Below are 27,182 nucleotides of genomic sequence, written 5' to 3' on the forward strand. Positions count from 1 at the left end.
ACAGTTTTCCTTAGCGATGCCTTACAATGCTTCTTTCTCTCAGCAAATACTAGGAAGCATGTCCTGTTTGCACTGCAGCACCCTACCTGAAGTGGTTGAGGAATCTGCTGCTTCTGAACATTTTCAATGGTTGGACAAACAAGTGTAGAGTCTGTTCTCTACACACTCAATCCTGCCTCAGTGCAAGTAATTGTCTTATTACTCACTACCTACACTTTCTCCGATCACAGCATAGTAAAGAGTGACTCCACAGCTCCTGAATTTAAAAGAGTTAATGTGTTCATTTAAGCACCTGTGAAAAACACATTCAATTAAGATAAATCACTTTTATTCTGGATTTACTATTAGGCTTACGTGTTTGGTCTGGTATAAAGTAATCAAGTAGCTTTTCCTCAGGATAAAATCGGAATACAGAGCAATAGCTGACAAAAAGAGAGAACTCATACCTCCTAACAAAATTGACCAATGTATTCACAAACTGACATATGACTAATAAGAAAAACAGTGCAGGAGAAAAACAACAGTTCTGCTGTTTGCATTTCAAGGCACACTGTAGGAATCACAAAACCAACACTGATATGTTGTAAAGATGTTTATTAGATCTTTACTAATCATATTTTTGTATCTGTCAAAACATTCTGCAGTATTTAACTGAATTACTGTATTGCACTTCACTTGCAGTGCCACGGAAGAATAAAATAGAAGAAAGAGAAATATGAAAGATGTAAAAGTAGTAAGAATATGCAATATACTGGAAAAATAATCTCAATTATGAAATATGGAGGTTTTTTTTTTATAGTCACAGCTAAGTAAAACACTACGTATGTAAAGTTGACTAACCATAAGATCCTTTAATTTTGTCTGCATGTGAGAATTATTCAAGAATAATATACAATCAAATGTCCTCAATTTAAACATTTTAGGTAGAATCGCAAGAAAAGCTATTTCACTATTATCTTAAACAAAGGTTTAAATATTTTAAGTAGAAAGAAAATTGATGTTAGTTAAAGGTGATACCCAGTATCTTCTTGGTGGCAGAATCCCAGTCTTTCCCAAGTTCAAGTCGATAGTAAATAGCTGGAAACTGCTTGTCAACTTTTCTTACCCACTCTATTGCTTTCTTGATCAACTCAAAAGTCCAGTGAACACCACTGTGTATAGAAATGAAGCTTTATTATAATAAAATCTTGTAATCACGCCAAAAAAAGGCAAGAAAATCATTTATTCTGTGATCATTTGAAAGAGAAAATTGTCTATAGTACAGTGACCCAGCCTATGTAAAATATCACCTGATACAGGAATCTACATCATCATCTCCTCTGCCCCATCTTTTTGGAATAATCCATATGGGGCATATGTGGATCCATAACCATTACTTGCATTCATTTGCACTGTTCCTATCACCACGGTGAACTACTGCGCATTTCATAATGGCAAACTTGTCTCCTTCTTTGTACATTCACAAGTCAGAATTCTTTCACTTTTGTGGCCTATCCAAACTGCTTTCATCCAGCAGTCAATATGATTTTGTTTGCATTTCACACCAGACTAGCCCAAAGTATACAACCATTTTTCCCTCTGTCAGGAGGTTTCAAGAGAGGGAGGAAGTCTCTGCAGGGCTTTCCTTGCTGTTTCTTTATCCTGTCCTATATTCCCTGTAAAGCACGAACGGTACAAGCTTCCCGTTTGGGCACCACAATCTGTTTGTGGCTTGGGCAATCCAGATTCACCAAAGGCCTACTCCTTCATGCATCTTTTACAACTTTTGCTTTTCCTGTATAACAAAAAACTTCCCAGCTGACAATCGTTCTCTTCACCCCCAACAGAAGGGAATTTGCAGATGCAGGGACCCCTGTCTTTGAAAGATAACAGAGCACTAGGACATCCAGAAGTGAGGGGGCTTTGTCAGAATGAGCCAGTATCAGCATTTCCCAGGGCTAATGGAAAAAGTGGAAGTTGTGCTGTGATCTTGTGCCTTAACGATTTCAAAAGTATTGTATTTTATAGTGTTTGCTTGTGAAGAACACCAACCCATAAATAAAATGCTGAAAAAGGATGTAGACCAAGAGGAATAAGTTACATGCATGAAAAATCCAAAAAGGCTGAAGTCCTGAAAAGGTTGAGATGGTAGAATCTCCATCCTTAAAGATATTTAAAAATCAGCTGGGCAAGTTTTTGAACAACTTACCCAACACTTGAGTTGGCTCTGATTTCTCATTTTTTGTATCATATTTTGCAAAATACTCTCTCCTCCATCCACCCTCTTAGAAGCAGTCATGTGTCACCAATATCATTAATAATTCCCATTCCCTTTTCTACTGCCTCATCCTGTAGCATAGCCATTTACTCTCCATAATGAGATTAATCTCACATATGTTGAGAATGTTTACATTACTATATTAAATTATAAGATTTTTTTTAAAAGCATACCTTGAAGTGGTTAAATTATCCAGTTTCATCAGCGATTTGAAAACTATCCCATTCAGTTCCTTTGTGCAGCGTATGAACTGAAGCACAAGAAGAGTAGCAATCAACTGCAGTAGCTTTTCTTTTCCATTTGAGCCTAAGGAAGAAGAAAAGGGAAATCATTTAAATGAATTCTTGATAGCAGAAAAGGTACTTCCTACAAAGTTTTATATTTAAAAATTTTAAACTTCTGATGCTACTTAATTGTTTCACCACACAACCAGTACTATGAAAAATATTCACATTAGTGACCTGGCAAGCATGCTCCTGGCTTTCAAACTTGTGTCTGTTAATGCTTTTTTAGGATTTCTGCAGTTTGCTTTTGCTTGGGTTCTAATCAACTTTGATTTTAATTCATGGGAATGGGAATGTGTAAGAATGGGAAAAATGTAAGAGTGTTGTCCTTTGATGAAGCATTGCATCTTCTAATAATTTAAAAAGAATGAATTGCCTTTTTTTCCCCAAGTTTTCTGGTCTGCTGCCAGCAGTGAGCGCCAACTGACAGAATCAAACAGCAAAGTGTGCATAGACAGAACGCATACTGAATGTGCTGCAGGCAGCATGTGGGGAAAAGAATTGTAGAAATATTATTTGTGTTATCTGAAATGTGAAAAGCAGAAGTGGTCTCAGACTCTCTCCTAGGAGAGACTTTCCTCCCTCACACTTTTTTTTTTTAAATTAAAAAAAAAAAAGTAGATATTAATACAGCAGATACAATAGCTGAGATAAAAGAACCTCTATTGCTATTCCAGCTATTTCACATCCTCCACACATATTTCTCCAGGAGAGGTACTTAGCATTCAGGACACTATATTGTGAGAGAAGTTGAGAAGAAAATGTATTATTAAAATCAGATGCTTTTGAAAATTTTTATTTAAGAGATCCACTTAAATTCTGAGTGTATCTTATTGCAAGTTCTCCTAGAAATACAGAGTAATAGCACACAAAGATAGGAAATGTAATACAATGCACTGCTTTTTTAATAACAGAAAAAGTATTTACCAAGTGACTGAATGCCTTTTCTGATAAGGAACTGATTAATTAAATAATCAACATCAAATTTCAAGATTTTTCCCAACTGCGGACTGAGATTCCAAGAACCATTCTATGGAATAAACAAAGATATGGATAAGTGAGAGATTCATGGCACTGAAAATGTATTTGTCAGGAACAAACTTAAACATAGGATATTTATTTAAAACCATTTTAAAAGTGTACACAAACACCAAACTGAAATCCATGTGATCCATTTAGTTGATGCAAATATTAAACTTCCAAACCCCTTGATAAACCATCAAATGTTTGTAATTGATGTGGAATGTTGTAGTTAGGTTATATAAAAAAACAACTCAAACAATAAGAACAAGGAAATTTTGAACTGACTTGCACAATGACAACATTAACCTAGTCAAATTTATTTCAAAAAAAAATCTTTTGGAAAATTATTTTAAAGGTGCTCAGGAAATAAGCATTTGTCTTACCCAAAAGAAACAAACAAACAAAAAACTCTCTCCTCTGAAGGGAATGCAAAGTCTCTATAAATTTAGTTTGCTATTTATGTTGTTAAATACTGTATTAACAAGACCAATCCTATTTTATCTGACTTTCCCTGCCAAAAATTAGAGAACTTTGATTAAAACCATCAGTTTGCTACTCTCAGATAGATGGAAGACAGGCTTTCAACAGGATTTTCAACTACTTATTCATCAGTGTTAAATACTTTCAAAACTTCTATCTGTCCTTGAGGGTTTATGTCATAGATAACTATAACTGTAGACACAAATTCATAACAATTTACAGATTCATATAAGGTAAGCTAGAAGACAATACATGTTTCTAAATTACCTAAAAAGTAAGATTCTGTTAGATCATTAAACTTAGTGTAAAAAACTGTGGGAAACTTTTTCTTTCTATAATTCGACAATTGGCAATTCTGCTCAAAAAGAAAAGCAATCCTGAAGCTCTCCTTGAGAGTTAACTCCCATAAGAGTCAATCACAAATCTATTCCCCATTATATCCCCATGCGTGGCATATGGTAATGATTCAATGTTTAAAAATAATTTGATAAAAGTGACCTGTCAAAAATATAGGAAAAATAGGCATCTCTTCTTGACACTTACATCAACTATACTTTCCTACTTTCCCTTTCCTACTTTTGCATGCAAATGGACATGCTGGATCTAGTGTACCCAGGATACTCCCAGACAAAGGGAATTCAACAAAGCACCAGGCTGAATGGCCGATCTCTGCTGATAAACATCAGGAGTCTCCACTGAGGGAATACCACGGTGGCTTCTTCATTTGGATCATGTAGCACTACTGAAGACCTCCTCCTGTTTATTACATACAGATATTGGTTGTATTGGATTGTATTGGCCTACGATCTGATTGTTGATCACCACACCACCTCACCCCATCAATTGGTAAGCTCACCAGCTGGCGATGGGTTAGGTGAAGCAGTGGACATCAACCACAAGGATCATACCTAAGCAAGGCAAAACATTACCTGTTCTGACTCCTACTTGCGGAATTCTTGGACGATATTGCTTAATTCAGCTTGTCTTTAATTCACCAGCCATTCAGCTGGTCTGACTATCCTGAAGAAGTTCCTCCTGTACTCTGTGTAATCCTCTAAGTCCCAACTACTTGCATAATGTGCATTATTTGCACCTATGTCTTCAATCTGTCTCCCCATATATGGTTTTATACATGTCCCAGGAAGTCTCCAAGCTGCAAACTGGTGGAGGCTCTAAAATGGAGGTGTATTACTACCTGTTGGCCCTGATTTTACACTGTTCCTTAGGCACCCATCGAAGAGTTGCCCAGGAGAGCAATAAAACATAGCATGACCCTGAGGTCATTATATACTTTTTATGATCAGTTCAAAAAGTAAAGAAAATAAGTACATTTATAAAATGCTTATCTCAGGACTTGAGTAAAGTAAAAATACTTTTTCTTTCTACATGTATCTTCTTTTTAAATAATGCACAAATAGACTATGGGTACTGTACCTGATTTTGGAGCTCAAAAACTTCTTTCAAGTTTATAGAAGTCAGCTCAAGTCTCCGTCGAATCTTTTCTTTCTCTATTGCTGCAATGCTCTTTGATTGTTCCTGAAGAGGATAATATTCACAAAAAAATCTTATTCTACCACCATTATTCATTCAGCTACTATATCATGGAAATAAGTAATTTCATTAAAAGTTTTAAAAGGAACTTCCTCTTAAAAGAAACTTCTTTTTCAGGTTGAAATTGGAAGATTTTAGGTTCATTCTCTCCTACTTAGGAAAGCATTTGAAATTCCAGAGTTAGTGAGACCTTTTTTCTCCATTTAGAAATTTACTATTCTCTCAGAATAGTAAGGAATAAGCAGCAGAATTCAGACTGTAAATTTATAACTTTAAACAAGAACAACGAAAAAAATAATCAAACAAAAAGAATGCTTTCTGCATCTCGGGTTCAGATTTCTTGAATTGGAAAGCAATTTCATTACCACCCTTAACATATTCTTTTTGGGCTGTACAGGAATGCATCTTAGAACACAAATGTTTTTAAGGCAGCTTTCCTTTTTAAGGCAACTTTTCCATTAGATAAATGCTGCCTCGATTTCAACATGACATTTGTAGCATCCTGTATATAAAAGGCTCTCAGTTGAAGACTTACCAAAACCTTAGTGCCCTCAGTAAATTCTTCAGATGCTGTAGCACAACAATGAGCTACTCCTGTTTTCCTATACTTTCTCTGGGTCATTGCTGGTTTGCTGTCACATTGGAAAACAGGACATTTGGGAATAACTTGTTTTTCAACATTTGTTTTATCAGAAAATGTTTTGCCTATAGGAGCAGGTGAACCAAACATTCCCAAAGGTTGTATCTGAGAAACACAAGAAGAATAAGCAGGTTCCATGCGTTCTGCCAGTTTTTCAAGAGAATAGGGACGAGGAGGTGCACCAGCACTCATACAAAAAACTGGAAGTTTTGGAAGTGCAGAGGTCTGAAGTGATTTTTTTTCAGCCACATAAGATGCTCCTATCTTAGGTTCTGAACCAAATGAGAAAGTGTTGCAATAATCCAGCACGTGAGGTTCATGTGGTGAAGATGACGTTGCTCCTGAAGATTCCTCCTTTGTGATGCCATTATCAAAATTCAAATTTGATTTGAGACTGCAAGTGTTACTTTGAATTTCAGAAAAAATTCCAAAGCCCTGTGTTGTCACTTTTTGTGAGGTGCTCTCCTGAATAACAGGAAGTTCTTCAGACTGAAATTGGAAGCTTTCAGTTTCACCTCTGTCACTGAAGAAATAATCTGACCAAGCATCAGTTACTCCTGGGGAACATGCCTGTTTAGTAAAACGACAAGGAAACAAAATAATTCCAGACATATTAAGATATTTTCCTCTTTTTAATCAATCTGTTATTTCTTCTTATGTTGTGCACAGTATCATTATGTTGTCATTCTTATGTTCAAAATGAAAGTAATACATCAGTTAGACTAAAATTTTCTTACCCTATTGAACCTTACACCGGTCCAATTAAGAGTAAAACTTAAAGTATGAGCGGAGAGTGTTTTACGTTACTAAGATAAAAACGATGAATATCTGAGTGATAAGTGATAATTTGGAGCCATGGAAGTTCCACTGCTTGATATTGTTTTATATACACAGAAGATAGATCTATGTAAACTGAACTGTGCATCCTGCTTGTGCTTACTCAAGCTGGGATGTTCACATGATGCATAGCAATGCTGGTACATGTACTAGGTGAGGTCTAGTAGTTGCTGCATACAAGTTAGTGGGCTTGCCACCATACACCAACGTAGACTTCTAGATGTTCTGCTACCTAGGAGTTCTTGGTCCAAAGGATCAGAAAAAAAAAAAAAAGGCTTTATATGAGTTGACCTAAGTTATAGTACACGCATACACTGGGACAATTTAAATAGTCCACATTCTTAATACATTACAGACTACAGGTTAAGATGATGTTCCTCGGTTGTTTTAAATGCACATCATGGTCACTTACAACATAATTTAATAGACAAATAATGATTTACTTGATTCCCCTACAAAATTTCGAGATGTAAAGCCTCAACCTGTTACGACTTCATGGGCTAAAAGAATTATAGGTGCTAACTAATTTCTAAAGTCAAGAAGTACCATAACTAGCAAACATCATATTTCACTAGTTCATGATTCTTGCATTGCTCCCCCTCATCCCAGGGACTGGCCTGTTCCATGCCAGGAATATTTCCTCTTCTTACAGTTATGCTTGCCCCCCATTCCCAGTAATCTCTTTGCTTTGGCTGTATCCCTCTGCTAGTGGAGACTTAGGTTTGGATCAAAACCTTGATCTTCCTTGAAGGACCCTCCCCCCCAACTTCTTAGAGTGAAAGTGCCTCCATCCAACAATCTACCAGCAGCAGAAACAAAAGCAAGAAGCAACCATTTTGACATACTTCTTGCTTGTTATTTTGAGAGTTGTCTACCAGTCTGTGACATATGGATGAACTACAGTCAAGTGAAGCAAGAAGTACAGTTTGATCTAATGATCTGCAAATGAATTTCAGCTGAGGACTTACAAGAGGGGTAATAGGCAAGGTATTTTGTAGCTGAATGTGGGGTATTGTAGTGTAGGTAAGAGTGCATATAGTCAGCAAAACACAGCTAAGCAAGCTAAGATCAATATGACAGCTGGCATCCCTGTTTAAGACAGCATCAGCAAGGATGGAACTATGAGCCTAGTGCTATCTAAACTGTGGACATTTAAGAGTAGTTCAAGCAGTGCAACAAAACTATTAAAGAGTTCTCTCATAAGAATACACTAGTGTACATAAAGCCTTGAATTCAAGAAGGGTTAGTTTCTGCTGGAAAGTAGAAGAGTCCTATACGATATCTTCTTTCAAAATTTCTCATTTTATTTTTTAAAACGTACTTTATTTTTGGGACAATAAAATTCTACACAGTACTTGTCTGGAGTTAATGACTTTTAAAAAAATTAAAAATTGACCTAATTTCATTAACAATTGCTGTGTATTATCACATAAAATACAGCAGCACAGCTGGATAACAAATGAGAAATATTAGCCATAAAAACATATATTAAATATAGTTACCTGGGAAAATCCTCCTGAAAATAAAATTTCAGATTCCACTGGCTTTTGGTCCCAGTCCATGTATGGTAAAATATCTACATCTTCTTGTGCTATAATTTCCGGAATGTTTGGAACATCAGCAGGACAAATTTCATTAGCATCCTAAAACAAAATTTATCACAGTTATGAACTTGAAAGTTCTCTTCAATTTTTAATTCTTAGTTGTGACAGATGTTGTAACAGAAAATTCTGTCATAACAGAGAGTGCATTTTTTTCTGTGTGAGTATGGAATGTGTTGAAAACAGAAAAAGTGGATAATGCAGTACATTAAAAATCCTCAGTGTATACCAATAAGCAGCAAACATAACTTCACAGTTAGATATTTAACTTCAGGATGAGATGAATCAAGCTCTAGAAATATCTATTTATTTCAGGTGACAATAAAAAGTCAAACATGACCAATTTATCACGAAATGTACATACACATATATGGTCAGATGAATTCCCATTCTTTTTGCACCATCTACTACTTACTCCAAGTGATACCATATTGCTTATCACGATACCATTTTCCATTCGAAAATTCTTTTTACAGACTTTCGAACTTCAAACTTGTCATTTGTATGTATTTGTTTCCATTTGCTGCAAAGTTTTGCTTTTCCTACCACTGTTCTAATTTTGGAAACAAACAAAACTTTCCATAGTTTACCGCAGTATTAGAAGATAGTTTTTTCAAGTTTTGATTTACTTCTTATTACCACCTGATACAGACTGTCCCGGAATGACCTTTGCCAGTCCAAACCCATTACTTAAAGAGTATTTTTCATCTGGACTTTTCCTTTGACCCATTTGGCTTCCACAGCACTAGCACAAATTACAAACCCTTGTAGCAAATCACAACAGGAGAATACTGACTGTTTGATGTCTGATTGTAAGGTAAGGACAAGCAATATATGAAATAGAAAACAAAAATAACTTGCTGTATTGCAGAAGGAGCCAGAATCATTTCAAAAAAACATAGTTCTAGCTCTATTTTAAATTAATAAACATTGTTTATTGCAAAGGAAGACTGGTTTTGATGTGTGCAAGGTTACAGAATTTAGAGTCTTCACAGAAAAGCTAGTGAGAACAAGATATTTTGTAGAAAACATACCCTCTTCTCAACTGCAACGAAGCTTGTAAACTGGGTTATAATTGAGTTCTCCAAGCTAAGATGAATAATCTTGTTTTTCAAGACTTGTTTCTTCATCTATATTGGCAAGTATTAACAAATGAAAGAGGCAGAAAAAATATAATCAGGTAAAAGAGGCAGAAATGCCAAAACCGAATATATAAACATACTTATGCACTCTACATAGGGACATGTAAAAGGAAGGTCTCATGAGAATATAGTGGCCTGACTCTCTGCTCCTTCTAACTTTTTCTACGTCCTCACTTAACTTTGGTAGAGACATGTAGTTACACACTTCTTTCAGTTCTGTACTTCCTCTTGTGTAAGAGAAAGCTGTACCTTTTTTAGGATTAGTTTGAAGCCCTAGGTAAGCCAAGATGACAAAGTAATAAGTTTTTAAGTAGCTAAAACTTAAATCTGTTTTAAAAGATCATTAAATCTGTCTATCTGTAAAACCGAAGCCATTATCTTCCACCCTATTCTATACAAAATCCAAGAATGCAAAATACAAAAACCAGTTATGTTTTGATCTTCTGGAGACAAAAATGTTATATGCCAGGGAAAGAAGAACCACCAATGGCCTGCAATGACAATCTATAGATTAGGAAAAATAGGTACATGTTATGCCAATATTCTCATAATGGGGAAGAACACAGTTAAAACATGTTTAACTGCAGTTAAAAGGAAAATGTATTCCAATATGGTGACCTTAACCTTAAGATGACACTGGAACTTCAACCTTAAAGTTATGTTTAACAAAGGAAAAAAAAAACCTCTATTCCATTTAAATGTTTGCTATTTGTCATTTTAAGTATATACTTTTGCTTTTAGATTATCAAACCTCATGTTCTGTTTCATTCTCGTGAAGAATTCCATCTTCATAGTCCCTAATGAAAGCTCTTGCTGTGAGTTTGTGTAGCACCTAGAAAGAAATTAATGGTGTTGAAAAAAAAAAAAATAATAAAATATTCCTTTTATTTATGAGATCCAGGCAGTTAGCTTCCATATTTACACAGAATCTAATTTTCTAATTGTCAGACTAACCTTTCATTTAAAAAGCAATCATAACCTGCACATAAGGTACATTTTTATTTCACTTAACTTTAGCAAACTAAAAGATACCCAGGTCTTTTTCTTGTTGCACACATTCTCACTGGGGTAAAGGATGAGAAAAAGCAAAGAAATGGATGAACAGAAAAAACACCAGGCAATCCATCCCATCTTGAAAAAGCTAACTAAAACAAGTAGGAAGCTTCCCTCTTCTGGAGGAACACATTTCCCCATAGTGACTGTAAATAGAGCCCAGACAATTTCCTCACTCTTAAGTAAGAATATCTAGATAGCTGAAGTTAGGTAAATTAGTCCTGTGCATACAAATACAGAATTTGGGGGAAAATTAAATTGAATATAGAGTGTTTAACTTTGAACAATTCATTAGGTCTATAAAAATCAAGTCATTTCTGACCTGGGGATTTATATGCAGAAAAAGGGAATACTGAAATCTATTAACTAGAATTTGCTTTTTAAAATGGAACCAGTCTTTCATGGGAAAGAAAAATACTTTCAGTCTGCTCAATATTCTAAAGCTAACAGAGGGAGGGAACACTCTCTCTGTGTGGCAAAGTTTTGCTGTATTCCAGCTCCAATTGCTCAAACATTCCCACTAAGTCATTTTTGGAAGAAGACTGTAGATGCTGGAGAAAGGCACTACAGTGGAACACCTCATAAGCCAGTATTTATTTTTTGTGTTAAGGTGAAATGACAAAAGAAACGGGTAAGAATTCTCAGAGTTCATCTAAAGCATCAATAATTAAGAATTTGTGTCTAATTTTGGCCCTTTAAAAAATCATTTTACCATTTCAGTTTACACCTTTCAAAGCCCTATTTTTTTTAACTACATCTGGAATTTGTAGTATAGGATTTCTTTTTTAAAGCATTAATTCTTTATGGCAAGCAATTACATTGCTTCTGCTCACCAGCTTTGTTTGTCTGTAGAAGGGCATATCCATGGAAACCAACTGTCCTTAGACTACAACCCACAATAGTAGCTTTCAAAGTGGATTACACTAAATAAGGAACAAAGTCATTTCTATTTGAAAACAAATCAGCTCCTTAGTGGGGAAAGGGTGAGAGTCATATCAGAATTATTACTGAAGAATGACTATTCTGTTGATTTTTCAAGTGTAGACACCTCTTAGATCTAATAAATGGTTCTTTTCAGCTTGTTTTCCTTTTCAACACCAGTGCAGAGCTTTCCTATATATAAATACTCTGAAGTTACTTGGTTACTGAAGCAGCTAAAAGGCTAGTACTACTTTAATATTTACAAGTGTCTAAAATGAAAGACTGATGACAAGATTCTCACATAGTAACAACATACAACTTGAAAAAGAATGCTGCAGCAGCTCCTTCACACAAGTCACCTGAAGAAGAAGAGCAAATGCAGGGACAAAACTAGAGCCCAAAGAAGTTGCTGGAATAAGAAGCAGCACTTCCAGTTCTGAGAAGTTCAAGTTTCGTGCTAGAAAGTACAGAGAAATGTGGCACTTCTATGTAAAATAGTTTCTCTTTAAAAACCTGAAGATGGGAAGTGTGTTGAAACGTCAGAAGCAAAAATAATAGTGCAAGAACCAAAAACAGGGGTTTTAATTCATTCAAAAGAGCCCAAAGCAGCATGTTGTTGTTTAAAGCAGCTTCTCTCACTATATGTGCACGTAATGTTGGCCAAACTCACCGTTCCAGTTGTCTTCTGTAATTCAGTGGTTGACACCACAGTTTGTAGTTCTTTGTCATTTATTATTGCTTTTAAGGTGGCCTAAAAGGGGGAAAAAAGTTTTATTCTCTTTGTCATGTACTGTGTTACTTGCACACATACATGCTGTTCCATGTTCTGAATGCAACTCAAATCTGTAACTCTCTGCATGTCCGTGTTTAAAAACACTTCCCCTTACAACAAGGGGACACTCGCAAATAAAGAAATCTTGTATTTATTAAAGTATAATGACATGCACATTAAATAAGGTAACCTTTTCCTCTCTACTTCTTATTGGGAAGACTAATGATATCATTTAAATAGTAATTTAATTATATTTAGCAATGAAAATGAAGCTAAGTATATACTGCATAAAGGATATATAATACAAAATTAATATAATAAAATAGAATAGGACCTTTTCAATCTTTTTACATGTGAATTTCTATCCAGTAGTAAGTGTATATCCCAGTCTTTACCTGAGTACAGTGAGGGACAAATCCGTAGACAAGAAGCCTCTCATTGGTAAATAAAGACTGTATTTGAGCAGGAGCCTGCATTGGCTCCGGTTCATTTGTATTAAACTGTTGCCATTTAATAGAAACAGAACTGCATCCTGGAGAAAATATTCTGGACACCTGGCGCTGTATCTGTGTAAAGATAGAAAACAAATTAGCTCTGTTTCCTTCTAGGCTTTTAAGAGAAAATACAATCTCTTAATACAAAAATAATAATAATAAAAAACAAACAAACAAACAAACAAAAAACACAACACCCATACTTCCCATGTGAATTGACCTAATTTCCTTTCTTTTTTTCCTTCTTTCTGATACAACTAAAGCCACATACTTCTAAAATTTTTGCCACTTACTGGTACAACTGAGTCAAAGGATAATCACTCAGCTCTTACTGTACCAGCTTTGGGAATAATGAGACTTCTTTTAAGTGAAAGCTGAGATTTCAGAGTAAAGTTTCTATTCATCAGGGTTGCCAAACAGGCTAGGGAATATGGCCTGCTAGACACAGCACCTCCTGCATGTGAACTCTGAGATGTGTGAACAGTTCTGCAGATCTCCATGGTCTGCTTAGGATAATTTTCCATCCTTCAAATGACAGCCAGAATAGCCAGAAGATAGATCTTCATTCTTTCCCCCAGACAAAAACATGTCAGCTATTAACTGTGCTGGAGCCCCTTCTCTACTAACACTGTGTCAGGAGGGACCAGATTCAAGGCACAGCATAGAGCTGTAGGCACATAACTACTGGGAAACCCAGAAGCACTGCACATGGGGTCCTATGTTGCCTGAAACTTCCAGAGGCACCAACAGACCAAAGTTACAGAATGCAGTTGCTACAGGCCTCAACATTACAGCAAGGACAATGTTGTAGATCGCCTGTGACATCCAGGACAGAAGCAAAACTCTGGTTTTCCATTCAGAGAGAATTATTTACGTAGTTTGACACCATAAACTTTTTCTAATTTGGTGTATTTGCAATCACCAAGAAATACAGATCTCTCTCAAAAAGAATAGAAAAACTAAAGTAAGTCTTGGTTTCCTTGGTTTATATTATACATTAAAAGTGACCAATCTGAATGAGAAGGTGGGGCAACTGCAGCAATAAATTCCCTCCCTTATCAAAGAACTGGGGAAGCTCCACAGCTCTCTATCCCTTCTAACTCATGTTCCTGCTGAAAATAAGGCATGCACACAAAAGACAATCACTATCAGATATTGATAGGTCAGACAATGACACACATGTTGAGTATATTAAGGATTTGTAAGCGTACCTTTGTCTCCCAGTTATGCTTTGATTTTGGGTCAAAATATTCAAACGCTCCAGCACCATACTGGGACAAAGACCTCAGCATGTGTCGATTTGCTGCGGAACTAACAACATAAAAAATTCTTCATGTTAGTAGTGAATTAAATCATTAAGTAACCTGATACCATTTCTACCTCTGATACCATTTCTAAATATCTTGGTTTTAATTAGTACTGCAAGGCTTGTGAATTTGATTTTTTAAATTTCACCCCTTTCTCAGAGTATAGACCAACAGGAAGCAACTGAGCCAATGAAAATGATGCTGTATTACAGATTTCCCAATAACATTTGAGCAAATTATATGGCTTATGAGCTTTTACGTGTCCTACTGCAGGGCTCTGCGGAGAAATTAACTTATGTCCCAACACCACTAAGGCTGATCAAAATGATGCTAATCTTGAGTAATTAACCTCAGTCTCAGCAGAGCTATGTAGTATGGGCACAGTCATGTTACAGGGAGTGTCACTTTCTAGACAACATGGACATAACCAATATGATAACACTTATTAGCCTGAAAGAACAGCAGGCTAATGGTCCGACGACTAGGAAGCTATCATAGGTATACAGACAAATGAGAGCTTCTAGAGGATTACAGGAGAACAATTAAGCAGATGAGAATTCTCGTGGGTGAGAAACAGCACGCTCTCTCTTGGATCTTTGTCAGACAATAGCAGATTCACTCCTCAACAGGACCACACCACTGTCTTAGAGAAACCTACTGAATCCTCACCAAATCCCTTCCAGGCAAAATTAAACAGTACAATTGTATTTTATATCAAGAACACTTAACGTATTGAACTTAAAAAGGTTTACTGCCCTTTTAAAAGCTTTTTTTTTTTTCTTTTACAGATTTGCTATTTATACAACTCTATCAAGTACAAATCTTGCACTATTTAAAAGTATTTGTTCAACCTTTCAACCTGATCTAGTGGAAGGTGTCTCTGCCCATGGCAGGATGATTGAAAATAGATCATCTTTATCATCCCTTCCAACCTAAACCATTCTACATGTATGATTGTGTGATTTTTTTTCCCCACTTACCTGCTGAGAATTATCAGAGATGAAACTAATGTAGTATTCTCTGTTAATTCAACCTTCTAGAAAACACTCTGTCTACACAAAAGTATGAACCAGAGAGTGAGCTTCTCTTTTACACCTCTTTCCCAATTATTACTTTACCAATGGAACATATTAAATAGATCCTGCCTCATGAAGGTAGACTTATACAATAATGTCAACCATTAGTGTTATAGGTCTAGAGGAACCATTAAAAACCATGCCCTCTCAGACTGTCAGCACTAAAATAATCTGTCCCCAGGACAAGTTCAGTCATATCAGTAATATTAATGTAAAGTATGCTGAACACAAAATGACTGCAAATACATTGGAAAGGATTTCAGCATGTTAGTGGGCACACACCATATCTGTTCTTTGTTGTGTGTTGATGCAAAAGATTACACTGCCTGAGCAGTGTGCTCGTGCAGTGCTGGGAGGAGGCCTGCAGCTCCCAACCAGGAAACGCTGATAGAGCCCTGATGAAGTTATCATTGAAAACATTCTAGAAGAACATGACTCTCACCACTGGTCTTTATTTTGATGTGTCCTTGCCAGCCTCCCCAGGATACAGTAAGAAGCTAACGCTCTCTGACTCCTTCCCATCTAAGCCTGGCAACCTGAAACATGCAACTGTAACCCGTTATTTTTATTTTTAGTCACATCTTTCCAGTTTGTTGTTACTATACAGTTAAACTAAATCACAACAAATTTCAGTGAGGTTTTGCTTGTTCCTGTGATTGCTAAGAACTCTTTTTAACATAGATGGCATCTTATAGCCAGCCATATACCAGAGTTTATACCAGATGTTTCCAAACTTCATTCTCTCTACTATTGCCATCGCTGTGACAGATCTGTGCTGAGTCACAGTGGCAGCAGTTGCTCCTGCTCCCCCACTCTGGGTAGGTAGTCAGAGAAATCATCCTTCCTGCCTGCCATCATTTGAGAAGAGGAAGCATGAATTTGGCTGTTCAGCAAAAACATTGACTGTGCTGGAGTAGTTACTCTCTGTTTTGCCTAATGAAAGGCAGAGGCTGGTTTTGGGTTGAGGAGGTTTGTCTTCACATTATTGTGAAGTCTGTTACATTCCAGTAGTGAAATGTATCACAGGTTTGGGAAGCTAGTGCTTTCATTGTCTTTAAGTCATTACATTCATTACATTCATTGTCTTTAAGTCATCACCTTACAAAACAAATGAAAATTAAATCATGAAATTATACAACTATTAATGTTAAATTGAGATTCCACTATCAAAATGAGACTTTACAAAAACATGAAATGCTAAGTTTTAGAATGTTAACTCTCATATTTTCCAATTATATTCTTAGATAGTAGTTGTTATAATGAAGAAAGATATTAATAGGTAAGGCTACCTGCACATGGAATTAGGTTTATTGTAGGTACCTTATCACTGAAATTCCTTATAAACATTTCTGCATTTAATCTAAACTCATACATACATTTAAGACAGTACACTCAATCATCTGACAGTTCTCAGCTTATTCACCTCACATTTCAAATTAATTATCTGTCACTTAAAATAAAATTGCTGGCTAACTTTGTACTTACCCAACACCACATGTAAATAACCTTGTATGGTAGACATTATCTTTCACAATCTGGAACGTCACACTCTCATTCTGAATGTGTCCATCAGATATAAGAAGAAGGTTTCGCTGTCCTCGAGAAGGAAATAGCAAACTTAAGTAACGTAAGGTCTTCCACAGGTCAGTGTTTCCCAATGTTGCAGTAGCTGACTGAAGAGTAAAGTATTACAATATTAGTTTGAGCTTAACTTACCTTTTTAAATAACATATAATGTAAAATTTATTATTTAGTATACAGTTCTTCTAGTTCCCAAATATAAATGGTTAATTCTTAAATTTTATTTTGTTCCTGCTCTTCCATAGTTATGCTTAGAGATGGAGTTTAAGGTTCATATCATGCTGTATTCTCTCTGGCTTAGGCAAAACAATGCATAGGCAAGATATGTAAGAAAAATTATAAATTCTTCTCCTACAATATTCTCAGAGCTTTTAGTTATCAGTGGTTTGGGGATGTCCTGAACAATTTTCATCCAGATTACTCCGTCTAAGAGCCATCTTTTAATTTGTTTAACCCACTTTCTGAACTAACTACAGTTTACCCTCAATAGCAAGTGTGACAAGGAGTTCCTCTGTGTATTATGCTGTTTTTCAAGTGACTTTGTACATGGACAGAAAGTGGTAGGACAAGGGGGAATGTGTTTAAACTAAATGAGGGGAGATTTGGATTAGATTCTTTACTCAGAGGGTGCTGAGGCAAGTTGCCTAGAGAACTTGTGGATGCCCCATCCTTGAAGATGTTCAAGGACAGGTTGGATGGGACCCTGGGTAACCTCATCCAGCAGGTGGCATCCCTGCCTATTGCGGGGGGGGTTGGAATTAGATGATCTTTAAGGTCATTTCTAACCCAAGCCATTCTATGATTTGATGATTCTCTTTAGTTTCCCTTTTAAATCCACCAACTGATCATTTTGTTGGATAGCCTCTGATACCTAAGAGGTGAGAAACAGCAAATAATGATCCAAAAGTATTTTTTCTTGTCACTGAAATTCCTTTGGCCTAAATGCTGGCTTCACTTACAAATTATAGATTTCCAGAAGGAAGTCTAAACATCTGAAAGCACTTCTTTACTGTGCAGATGAGGGAGCCCTGGCACAGGTTGCCCAGAGAGGCTGTGGAGTCTCTTCCTTGTAAACCTTCAAAAACTGCCTGGATATGGTCCTGGGCAGCCTGCTCTGTGTCCCTGCTTGAGCAGGGGTTAGGACCAGGTGACCTCCAGAGGTCCCTTCAAACCTCAGCCATCCTGTGATTCTGTGATTTTGTGAAGGAAATAATTTCCTCTCTTGTGCTGTGAGCAGGCAATGAGAGGCATGAACTCCAAAAGTCAAATTTAGGAGGAAACACTGAAAAAATGTTCTTACACTTATATCTACTTAGCTTCAAAATAACAACTTAAGCAATCACCTTAAACTAAACAGGAATTAATATTCAGATGTGGCTGTGCTTGTTACTAGGGAAAATAGGTCTACATTATAGTCTAAATTATATAAAAAAATAATATTAAAAGCTGGCTTAAAGAAAAAGAAAACAGGATGAAAAGTTGGATAACTTCTGCAATGATAAGCATTCCTTTTAAAGCAACATTCTTTAGAATACAACCAAACTGATTTACTTACTGTAATAAACTCGGTTAGTGATGCCAGATCCTTTATGATGCCCTTTGAAAATGGGGAAAATTCTATGAAATCTGTGAACAAAGATTGCCGTTAGGAACATTAAAATATTTAGCATGTGGCAACACAGCGGAAACACAAGTTTAAGTTTTATGACTAGAGTATCAGAGCAGAAATATAGCATACTGCTACACGTTCCAGGTTGCAGTTCAGTGTATTAAGCTGGTCTGATAATAATGATGCACATAAAATTAAGTCTTGGCAAGAAGGTAAAAGGGGTCTCATAGTTGAAGAGGAAACAGAAACTCACTTGTGCCGAATTTGACTACATTCACATTTTGTCTGAAACGAAGTTGTTTCAAAGCGTGTAAGGCAATCTGCTTTGCTTCCCGTAACATTGCACCTGCCATGGAATTTGAGCAATCTAATAAAATAATAATTTCACTGGACAGCTGCTCATCATCAAACGCTGCTTCAAACTCTGGTTGGAATACGAGCATGCAAGCCTACAGAGACAGAAACAAAATCAGTGCAGTGAGCAAATGCTATTGCATTCGAAGTGTACTCAAGCATCTTCATTTTTCTCATTATGGAATGAGAACAAAATACAGCCATATTTGAAAGTTTGAGTTAATATATTTAATTTAATCGCATTTAGTGAGAAGTGCAACTTCTCTATCCTTTACATATACCTCAAGCCTCACATGAATAACTGAAAAAGGAATTATGATGTTCAGTGTTTTTATCTGATTTACTCTCCGGCAAACAGCATTGGACTCTCTTCTCAAAGTTAAAAAAAAATCACAGATATTATTTTTTATAATCATCACTGCCACCATCAGTTTGTTAGAAGGACTAGAATTAAAAAATACATATATGCAAAGCAAAGAAATGCATATTGTCCTTGCTAAGAACAGAGATGCTATAAAACACAAAGGCTTTCAAAAGTGGAGCAATGAAATGCTGGAAGGAGTGAAAATGTTTCCAATAGCACAGAAAGGTTTGTAGTCTGGAAGCACAAACAGAAATGTTTTTCTTTTTCCTTTCCTCAGGGGAATATCTGTATTATTGAAGGCATGAAACAAATGTCCCTGAACTAATCCTTTTAAACTAAACAATTCTTACTAAAAGAAGAAAAATAGGAGACATCATTGTCAAAAAGAAAACAATCTAATCTGTCGTTTTACTCCTTTTACTCAATTTCAGAATTGGATTGAGAGATTGTTAATACCAAGACTTTACATTTCACCTCTGCAGCATTTTCAAAATCAAAAAGCATCTGAAAATAGCTAGAAGTGCCACAGACTTCACTTTTATACCAGAAAAGAACAGCTGTGGTCACAAAAAATGGAGGAGGATGAAACAGTTTCTAATAACCTGGAATCACATATTTTAAGATATGCTCTTAAATTCTAAATGTGTTTATTTCTCAGGCAAGGAGTGGATGAAGGTAAAAAGAGGTTAAACTGTTTTTTTCTTTCATATTCAACCTTTTGTTAATGTTTTCCAGTTGTAATAATGAGCTCTTCTGTGACACAGCTATTTGTCACATTCTGTTTGTAGCTGATGCCTTTGAAAATAATCACTGCAACAGTAATAACCACAGCAGAACACAATCTTCTAAGAAGGCCATGTGCCTTAAAAACCCACTGCTGGGTTATATAAATATTTGTGTGAGAGTTGTAAATATTATTACAAATATTATTGTAATATTATTACAAATTTAATGATTTAAAATGTTATTTATTTTCTAGTTAGAATACAGACTGCATGACTCTGAAGCTACTTAGTTCCAGCCTCAGCCACAACTTATTTGTTCACTTCCATTTCTGTAAGTGCAACATCTGCATCAAACAGTGTAGTCACATTTCTATGAAATACAAACAGGAGCACGACAGTTAGAAAAAAAGTGTTTTAACAGAAATATGATTGGACACTGCATTGAAACAGTGCCTCAACTTTCAGTTTATTACAAGGCAAAGGATAAAATAAAAATCAACAAGATTCTATGGAACTGAAAACTAGTTTTTGAAGAATACTCAGCTTAATAAGGAGATTAAATAGAATACTGTCTGTGGTGTGAAATTGTTCTTTCTTCATGGGCTACCCACCCAAATCAAACTGTGTCTGTTTATTATGTTTTAGCATATTCAGTATTATCTCATGAACAGTGTAACAGTTACGCCATACCTCACTGTTTTGGTTGGGATGCTTCTCTACCCACATTCGGGGTAGATAGGCTTCAGAAATCCATATATCTAGACCAAAGCCACTACTGTCCAAGCGGCTGTTTTTCACAGTCTTAATTACAGCCTTGCACTCCGTTTTCTGGAAGGGGAAAAAATAGGCATTTAAATATTTGTTTAATAACAGTACAGTGAATATTTTTTACTTGTACAACATAAAATTGTCATTCGTGAGGACAGGGAATGATGACAGCACAGTTAATAGGGGTAGTACCAAAAGTCTTTTCTAGAAAGATTATATAAAATTTAAAAGGTACAGTTGCTATGTACATATTATATTATTTAAAATATCATTCACTTTCCTGAATGTGTTTTAAAATATGAAAACAAATGAAACAAAAAGGATTCAAGCACAACAGATATTTTCATCTGAGAAAAACAGAGAAGCTCTCAGTGTTCAGAATGAACACTGCACAAAGCCACTCAGATCTACAACACACATTTCCTAGGATTAAAGTTAATTTTCAAATACACAGCAGAGCTCCTAAGGCAGACGCACAATTTTAGTGAAATTAGTTTACCTTTATTTTAAGCTTATGTGTCCAACTATATAGGCGTTCAATGCTATATGGCATCTCAATAGACATATCCAAGGAGAATCCACTAAAAACAGAGAACAAATGAATGGTGGTCCAGGGAAGACGATGATTAATCTGCATGCAACAACATCTCCATGAGAATGAGCTATGTTTCCTGACCTTTTAAACTCATTGGATGAAAGTGGAGAATACTAAACTATTTAGACAAGTTTCTGTCTCTGTCCCCACTGTTTTTTTTAAGGTATTCAGATTGTTTTTTGCCAATTTCAGCCAATCTTGTCTCATAAAATAAGATTACCTGCTCTCTGCACTGCTTCTTGGTTTGTGTATCTTGGGACTGAATTAGCCATTTTTGCCACACTATCACAATAGTTATTTATTCCAGGTTGCTGACTCACCACAAACCTGGGTTATTGGTAGTCACTATATTGCAGGATAACATCTCCCAGACTGTAGGTGTGTAGGGCTGCAAACATTTCCTTTATGTGTAGCCTTCTATTGTTCAGTCTTACGTTTTGGTAAATAGCCCCTTTTAAAAACTGTCATTGACTACTCAGAGTCCTAACCTCAATATTATTGAATGCACCATGAAACTGTGTATCTTCTGCACAGTATATGAGCAATTATTTTCTATTTACAGTCACATCTCCATTATCTTTTAAGATGCTTGTGGATAAAATATGCAATAGGTATGCACAGTCCCAGAGCAGCTGCAGAACCAGAGTGAAGAAAAAATTATTATATTATTAAGCATTATATAAATGTTTGCAGCTAACTCGGATATCTTTGTGTTGCTATCTCTAGGATCTGATGTTGAAAAGTGAGGTAGTAATACCTGACCTCCATCCTCACACAGTAACTATTCTTAAGTATTTCCCAATTTTTATTCACATTTTCTGGTTGAATTGTCCCTTCACCTTAAAATTAAATTGTATTATATTTTTAAGTATATTTTCTACAACTGGATGTGTATTATATGAACATGTGAATTTATTTCTGATATGCGTATGCCAGAAATAGTGCCAAATCTTTAGTTATCAGTACAATATTACTACCAATCAACAGTAACTGTACTGAATAAAAGCAAGGTAACAGTATGGAGCACTACTTCAGGATTAAATACAGTTTGAGAAAATTACAACAGATGTTGTTTGTGCCAGCTTTGCAGCTAGAACAGAGGACATGCTCAAGAAAAACACTTCTCATTTGATTTTAATACGGAAAATTCAATTCCCTGAATAACATAAGTTTTGACACATTTACTGCTACTGCTACCTACGTGCCTTGCGATTCCAGTTGAGAACAGCCACATGCAGAAACATTATCGGGAATTAAGTTATCATATTCTGTTTCCAAGAAGTCTTACTTTACCAGCCACATTGTCGTTTCAGGTAATTGTATTTTTAAATTTAAAATACAAGTGCAAAGAAAGGCTAAAATGTTAAGTGCAATGATACTGCATATATGAAGATCAGGTAGGCTCATTAAATTGGGAATTTATGTATAATCCTTAGTAACAGAAATGTCTCTGAAACAAAAGGAAGTATTTATGATAATATCTATCTAAGGATGACAGATTAGAATTAAACATTAAACTAGTCTCTTGATAATGCAATATTCCATATAAGTAGAAAAACATTAAATGCAGATATTTTAACTTAATGTTTTAAAAATATTGATAATAAATCAAATTACAGTATTAATGAAAGCAACTTACTTCTTCACTGGTTTTATTTGTCTAACACAAACCTTCTTTACTGTATCCTACAAAAGAAAAAGAAAAAAATCTTATACTGCACCAGTTGTGAAGTATTTGTATGTAATCCCTGACACTTCTATCCAGCTGGAGCTCCTTTCTCTTATTCTGTCACTAAGATGGGACTGTCTGGAACCCTGTTTACTTCATTCATTCATATGGCTTTGTCATCTGAGCATCACTGCAGCTAAAATTCAGATGAGCCTGCATATGCTGCTCTCCCAAAGACACAATGAACTTCAGAACTTAGTATAATATATCTGAAGCAGAAGGCATGACTGTTGAACGGTCAGACATACGACACAGCTATATGATCTCACAGGGAGTAGGACCACAAGGACCACCTTTGGCTCTTTGCCAGCATTTAAACAGAGATGACCTCCCCTCCCACCTGAACAATTCCTGAGCCATCAGGGACATCCAAAGAAACAGATGGGAAACCTGCTCAAAGGAGGCAGAGAAGGATAATAGCAGCGTTCAGCAGATGCTCAGCTGCTGTTTCATGAGGGATATACAAAATGCCTATTTTCTTGCAAGCCAAAGGAGGAACAGCAAGGACAGAAACAACAGATAACTCAAAATACGAGATCTAGTTTAAATGTGTTCCAACTCAAGTCAACTTTTCAAGTACCGCAAGAGTAAATAAATCCTCAGAGATACTACAGGCTTTCTACTGATCATGGCACTCCTAAGCTTGTGTTCACATTGCTTTTTAAAAATCCTGTTATGACAAGAATGATAAACACAATTATCTTTTAATAAAAAGAGAAGAAATTAAACGGAAGATAATCATGATCTTACTGAACTCTCTTGTGTAACTGCAATCCCCTAGGTACAAAATCCTTGCTTCAAAAGAAGATGCTATTTTAAGATTGTATTTTAACAAACCTGCGTGTTTTCATTCAGTGCTTTGTCCTGTTGCCATGGTGATACAGAAGCAGGCATATGAAAAGTGATACAACCATTCTGACAACTCAGTTCGGTGATATAGGTGATTTTGATTAGAACTGTAGAGTTTGGAGATAAATTCCCAACACTTATTACAAAAATATCCTAAAAAAAGAGACTAGATTTAATGTCATTGTTAAAGCCCTTGTTTTCCAAAACAATAATTTAATTGGTGATACAGCACAATCAATTTAAATGCTAACACAGAAAACACTACTTGGTTTTTGAGGTGTATAAGGAAAAATGATGCTAAGACCATAAGTATTAAACTTTTGATATCTTTTCAAGATTTCTAGGCAAGACTGATCAGTAATAACTAAATAAATCAATCTTTTATTAAAAAAAAAGCTGTGATTTCTTTAAAAATGTAAGCTCCTAAAAGAAATATTTGTTTTATATAAGCCGTGGAACATACTTGAAGAAACAACAGCAGTTTACTAAAAGGATCAAATGTATGCTCCAAGAAAGTTCTAGTAAAAAGCAGCTTCCCAACAAAGACATAATTGAGCAAAGATTCTGATGGGAATATTCACACATGCCCAGATAACCTATCTGTAATCTGACAAATGCAAAATTTTCAAGTAGGTTATGAAACCATGATATTCAACATACCGGTGCATCTTGGTCCATTAGATAAGCTCCATCGCCCTGACTGATAGCTTTACGATATTCTCTGTGTGCTTGTTTCTTTTCTTTAACCTATGAAAGATTTTCCAAAATAAGTGTTTTCATCTCTATAAACAGAACACTTTCATCTCTATATACAGAACACAGTATTCTCTTACATGACATTACCGCATGACAGTCAAGTGGTAATAACAAAGAACTTGAGAGAAAACAAAATTAATTTTGGTGTTGTATGCTTTATTACTAAGTAAGTTCTTTCAAATCTTGAAATTGAAGGACCTACATCAAAGGCAGTGTACAGTAACATCTTACCTTTCCAATGATGTGTTTTCCATTGATAAAAGCTTCAAATCCACAAACAGCAGCTTTATCATCCAAGGGAAAAACATATTTAGCTTCAATCGGACTACTGCTTTGATTGGTGTAGGTCTGAAATATTACTACCTGAAATGAACATCTTTTTTTATAGCTCCATAACATTAAAATGTGATTAAAACATCAATACTGTAAGAGAAACAGCATTACTGCATTGCATGGCAAAATTTCAATATGTATGCCACAGCCTGATGATTTATTTGTACATTAGAAATGAAGGTATAACATTCACTGGTGCTTGGCAAATAAATATCTCACAAAAATGCAAGGAGCCGTGGAATTTTTACTCTCTAAATTATTAATCAAATCTCTTCCAGAAGAAGAGTAATCCGTGACTTTACAAAGGTTACATGATGCAGAGCTAGAGCTGTCAAGCTATTGCCTGCAAAAGTTGTCACCATTGCAATATGTCTGTAATAGTTTCAAGCCAGTAATGTCTAAACAAGAAGGAAGAATAAACAGAACTAAAAAAAAAAGTTTTATTTAATATTATGATATATTGAAAGGGATGTTTGTATAAGCCTGTATGTGTAGCATCTATTTTCTACTGACAGTATTTCTGTCTCTGAGGTAGCAGATTGCATCTTTCTTTTCACATCTGCTCTTCTGTTTACTTCCCTTGCGTCCTAACAAAATCCCAAGAATTCCTCATTTGCCTTTGCTGCTGTTCTTATTGTCCCTTGCCATCACATCATTTCTGGTTTATGCTCTGTAGCTCTGCTTTATAAACTGCTTTCTGCTTTGGTGGACTGGGTCGTAGCACAGATGCTACTGTGCAGTAATTCATTCCATAGGAAAGCAAACCAAAATATAATGATGATCCCTCATGAGAAGAACAGTTGTTCAAAGGGATCAGACTGATCAGACAACAGTGGTGAGTGTCAGAACAGTTTAAGCACAGACTCATCTGACAACAGTTCTTCTATCTCTTTACTCTCCTGTTTTTGCTTTGCTTTCTTTTTTAGGACTTCAGCAACAAATAAAAACATGAATTGTTCTTATGAAACTACTTCAGCACTGGACACCCCAGGATACAGATGTTTGTGCACAGAGACACATATGACAGAATCCAGTAGAAACACAGCTTTTGCATGATCAAGACTGCCCCAGACAGGACTCAGTTGCAGGGGGAAAGAGATTGTGGAATTATGCCCCAGGACAGAAAAAAGCCTGCGTCTTGACAGGATGCGTTCTTAGGGCATATATACAAAACAACCAAACAAAAAATTTAGCTTGCTTGGCTAACTTTTATTAGCTAATTTTCGCTAACCTTTAATAGCTAATTTTCAAGCTAGAACAGCAAGTTCTTTTGTACTGACTGATATTTTACTTGTAATAGCTAATTTAGGTTGTCTAACCAAAGTTAAAAACAAAACACACAAATATATTTCCAGAAATTTTTAGTCATCCTAGGTATTTTTTACTGGTTTATAATTCAGCTGGCAAACAGCTGAAAAAGAAGGTCTTTACACGGAAACAGAATGCATATGCTACTGCAGTAAGTTTCTCTGCAGTGCTGATTTGATTGCACATCAACAGAAACAGACTGAAAAATAAAGCCAAGCCTTTCACTGACCAAAGAGCTTTTGGCACTTGTTTGATTACACACCCCTACAAATAAGAACTTTTCATGCAGTTTCAAGATTTTCCTTCATTTAGAGATTGAATTGCCTTTTTATTTTTTTTTCTAATTTTATTTTTTAATGATTAAAACACTACTTAACAACTGAAATAATTTTTCAGGACTGACTTATAGGAAGGAACAATAAATATCATACTTTACCTGTGCTACAAAGTCTATTATCTTTGCCTTAATATGAAAGCCTTCCAGAGGAACAGGATTTCCCAGTTTGTCTTGAAGACCAGTTCTTACTGTATTTGAAATATTTGCACTTGGTAACGCATAGCCTAAACAAAGAGTTTACGAAATATTAGAAAGCTATTTTTTAAAATGCACATTTGAGAAGCAGGTTTGAAACTAATCCTATATCAATGACCCAAGTTTATTTATGCACCTCAGAACACACAAATTAAAAGTAATCTTCATTTTTGTTATGAATACTTGTGTTGCACTGCTTCTGCTGACTGTCACCAGCTCATGATAAGTCTTCAAGGTCTTA

At 35.6% G+C, this 27,182-nt stretch overlaps 1 protein-coding gene across 1 annotated transcript in view; it reads right to left on the reverse strand.

Annotated features, from left to right (window-relative positions):
• Nucleotides 1-577: 577 nt before the first annotated feature.
• Nucleotides 578-27,182, reverse strand: part of PARP4 (poly(ADP-ribose) polymerase family member 4) — a 47,764-nt gene continuing 21,159 nt past the window's right edge. The window contains exons 15-35 of the mRNA XM_032195875.1: nucleotides 26,846-26,970; nucleotides 25,000-25,131; nucleotides 24,673-24,759; nucleotides 24,001-24,165; nucleotides 23,074-23,120; nucleotides 21,339-21,420; nucleotides 20,762-20,899; nucleotides 18,882-19,077; nucleotides 18,575-18,645; nucleotides 16,924-17,111; nucleotides 14,267-14,366; nucleotides 12,957-13,127; nucleotides 12,460-12,540; nucleotides 10,567-10,647; nucleotides 9,708-9,803; nucleotides 8,575-8,715; nucleotides 6,131-6,805; nucleotides 5,479-5,580; nucleotides 3,469-3,571; nucleotides 2,431-2,563; nucleotides 578-1,151 (exon numbers count right to left, since the gene is read on the reverse strand). Of these exons, the coding sequence (XP_032051766.1) occupies nucleotides 1,001-1,151; nucleotides 2,431-2,563; nucleotides 3,469-3,571; nucleotides 5,479-5,580; nucleotides 6,131-6,805; nucleotides 8,575-8,715; nucleotides 9,708-9,803; nucleotides 10,567-10,647; nucleotides 12,460-12,540; nucleotides 12,957-13,127; nucleotides 14,267-14,366; nucleotides 16,924-17,111; nucleotides 18,575-18,645; nucleotides 18,882-19,077; nucleotides 20,762-20,899; nucleotides 21,339-21,420; nucleotides 23,074-23,120; nucleotides 24,001-24,165; nucleotides 24,673-24,759; nucleotides 25,000-25,131; nucleotides 26,846-26,970 (3,065 nt within the window). The 3' untranslated portion in view covers nucleotides 578-1,000. The remainder of the gene's footprint in view (nucleotides 1,152-2,430; nucleotides 2,564-3,468; nucleotides 3,572-5,478; nucleotides 5,581-6,130; nucleotides 6,806-8,574; nucleotides 8,716-9,707; nucleotides 9,804-10,566; nucleotides 10,648-12,459; nucleotides 12,541-12,956; nucleotides 13,128-14,266; nucleotides 14,367-16,923; nucleotides 17,112-18,574; nucleotides 18,646-18,881; nucleotides 19,078-20,761; nucleotides 20,900-21,338; nucleotides 21,421-23,073; nucleotides 23,121-24,000; nucleotides 24,166-24,672; nucleotides 24,760-24,999; nucleotides 25,132-26,845; nucleotides 26,971-27,182) is intronic.

The sequence above is a fragment of the Aythya fuligula genome, chromosome 1 (genome assembly GCF_009819795.1).
Source record: "Aythya fuligula isolate bAytFul2 chromosome 1, bAytFul2.pri, whole genome shotgun sequence".
NCBI lineage: Eukaryota > Metazoa > Chordata > Aves > Anseriformes > Anatidae > Aythya > Aythya fuligula.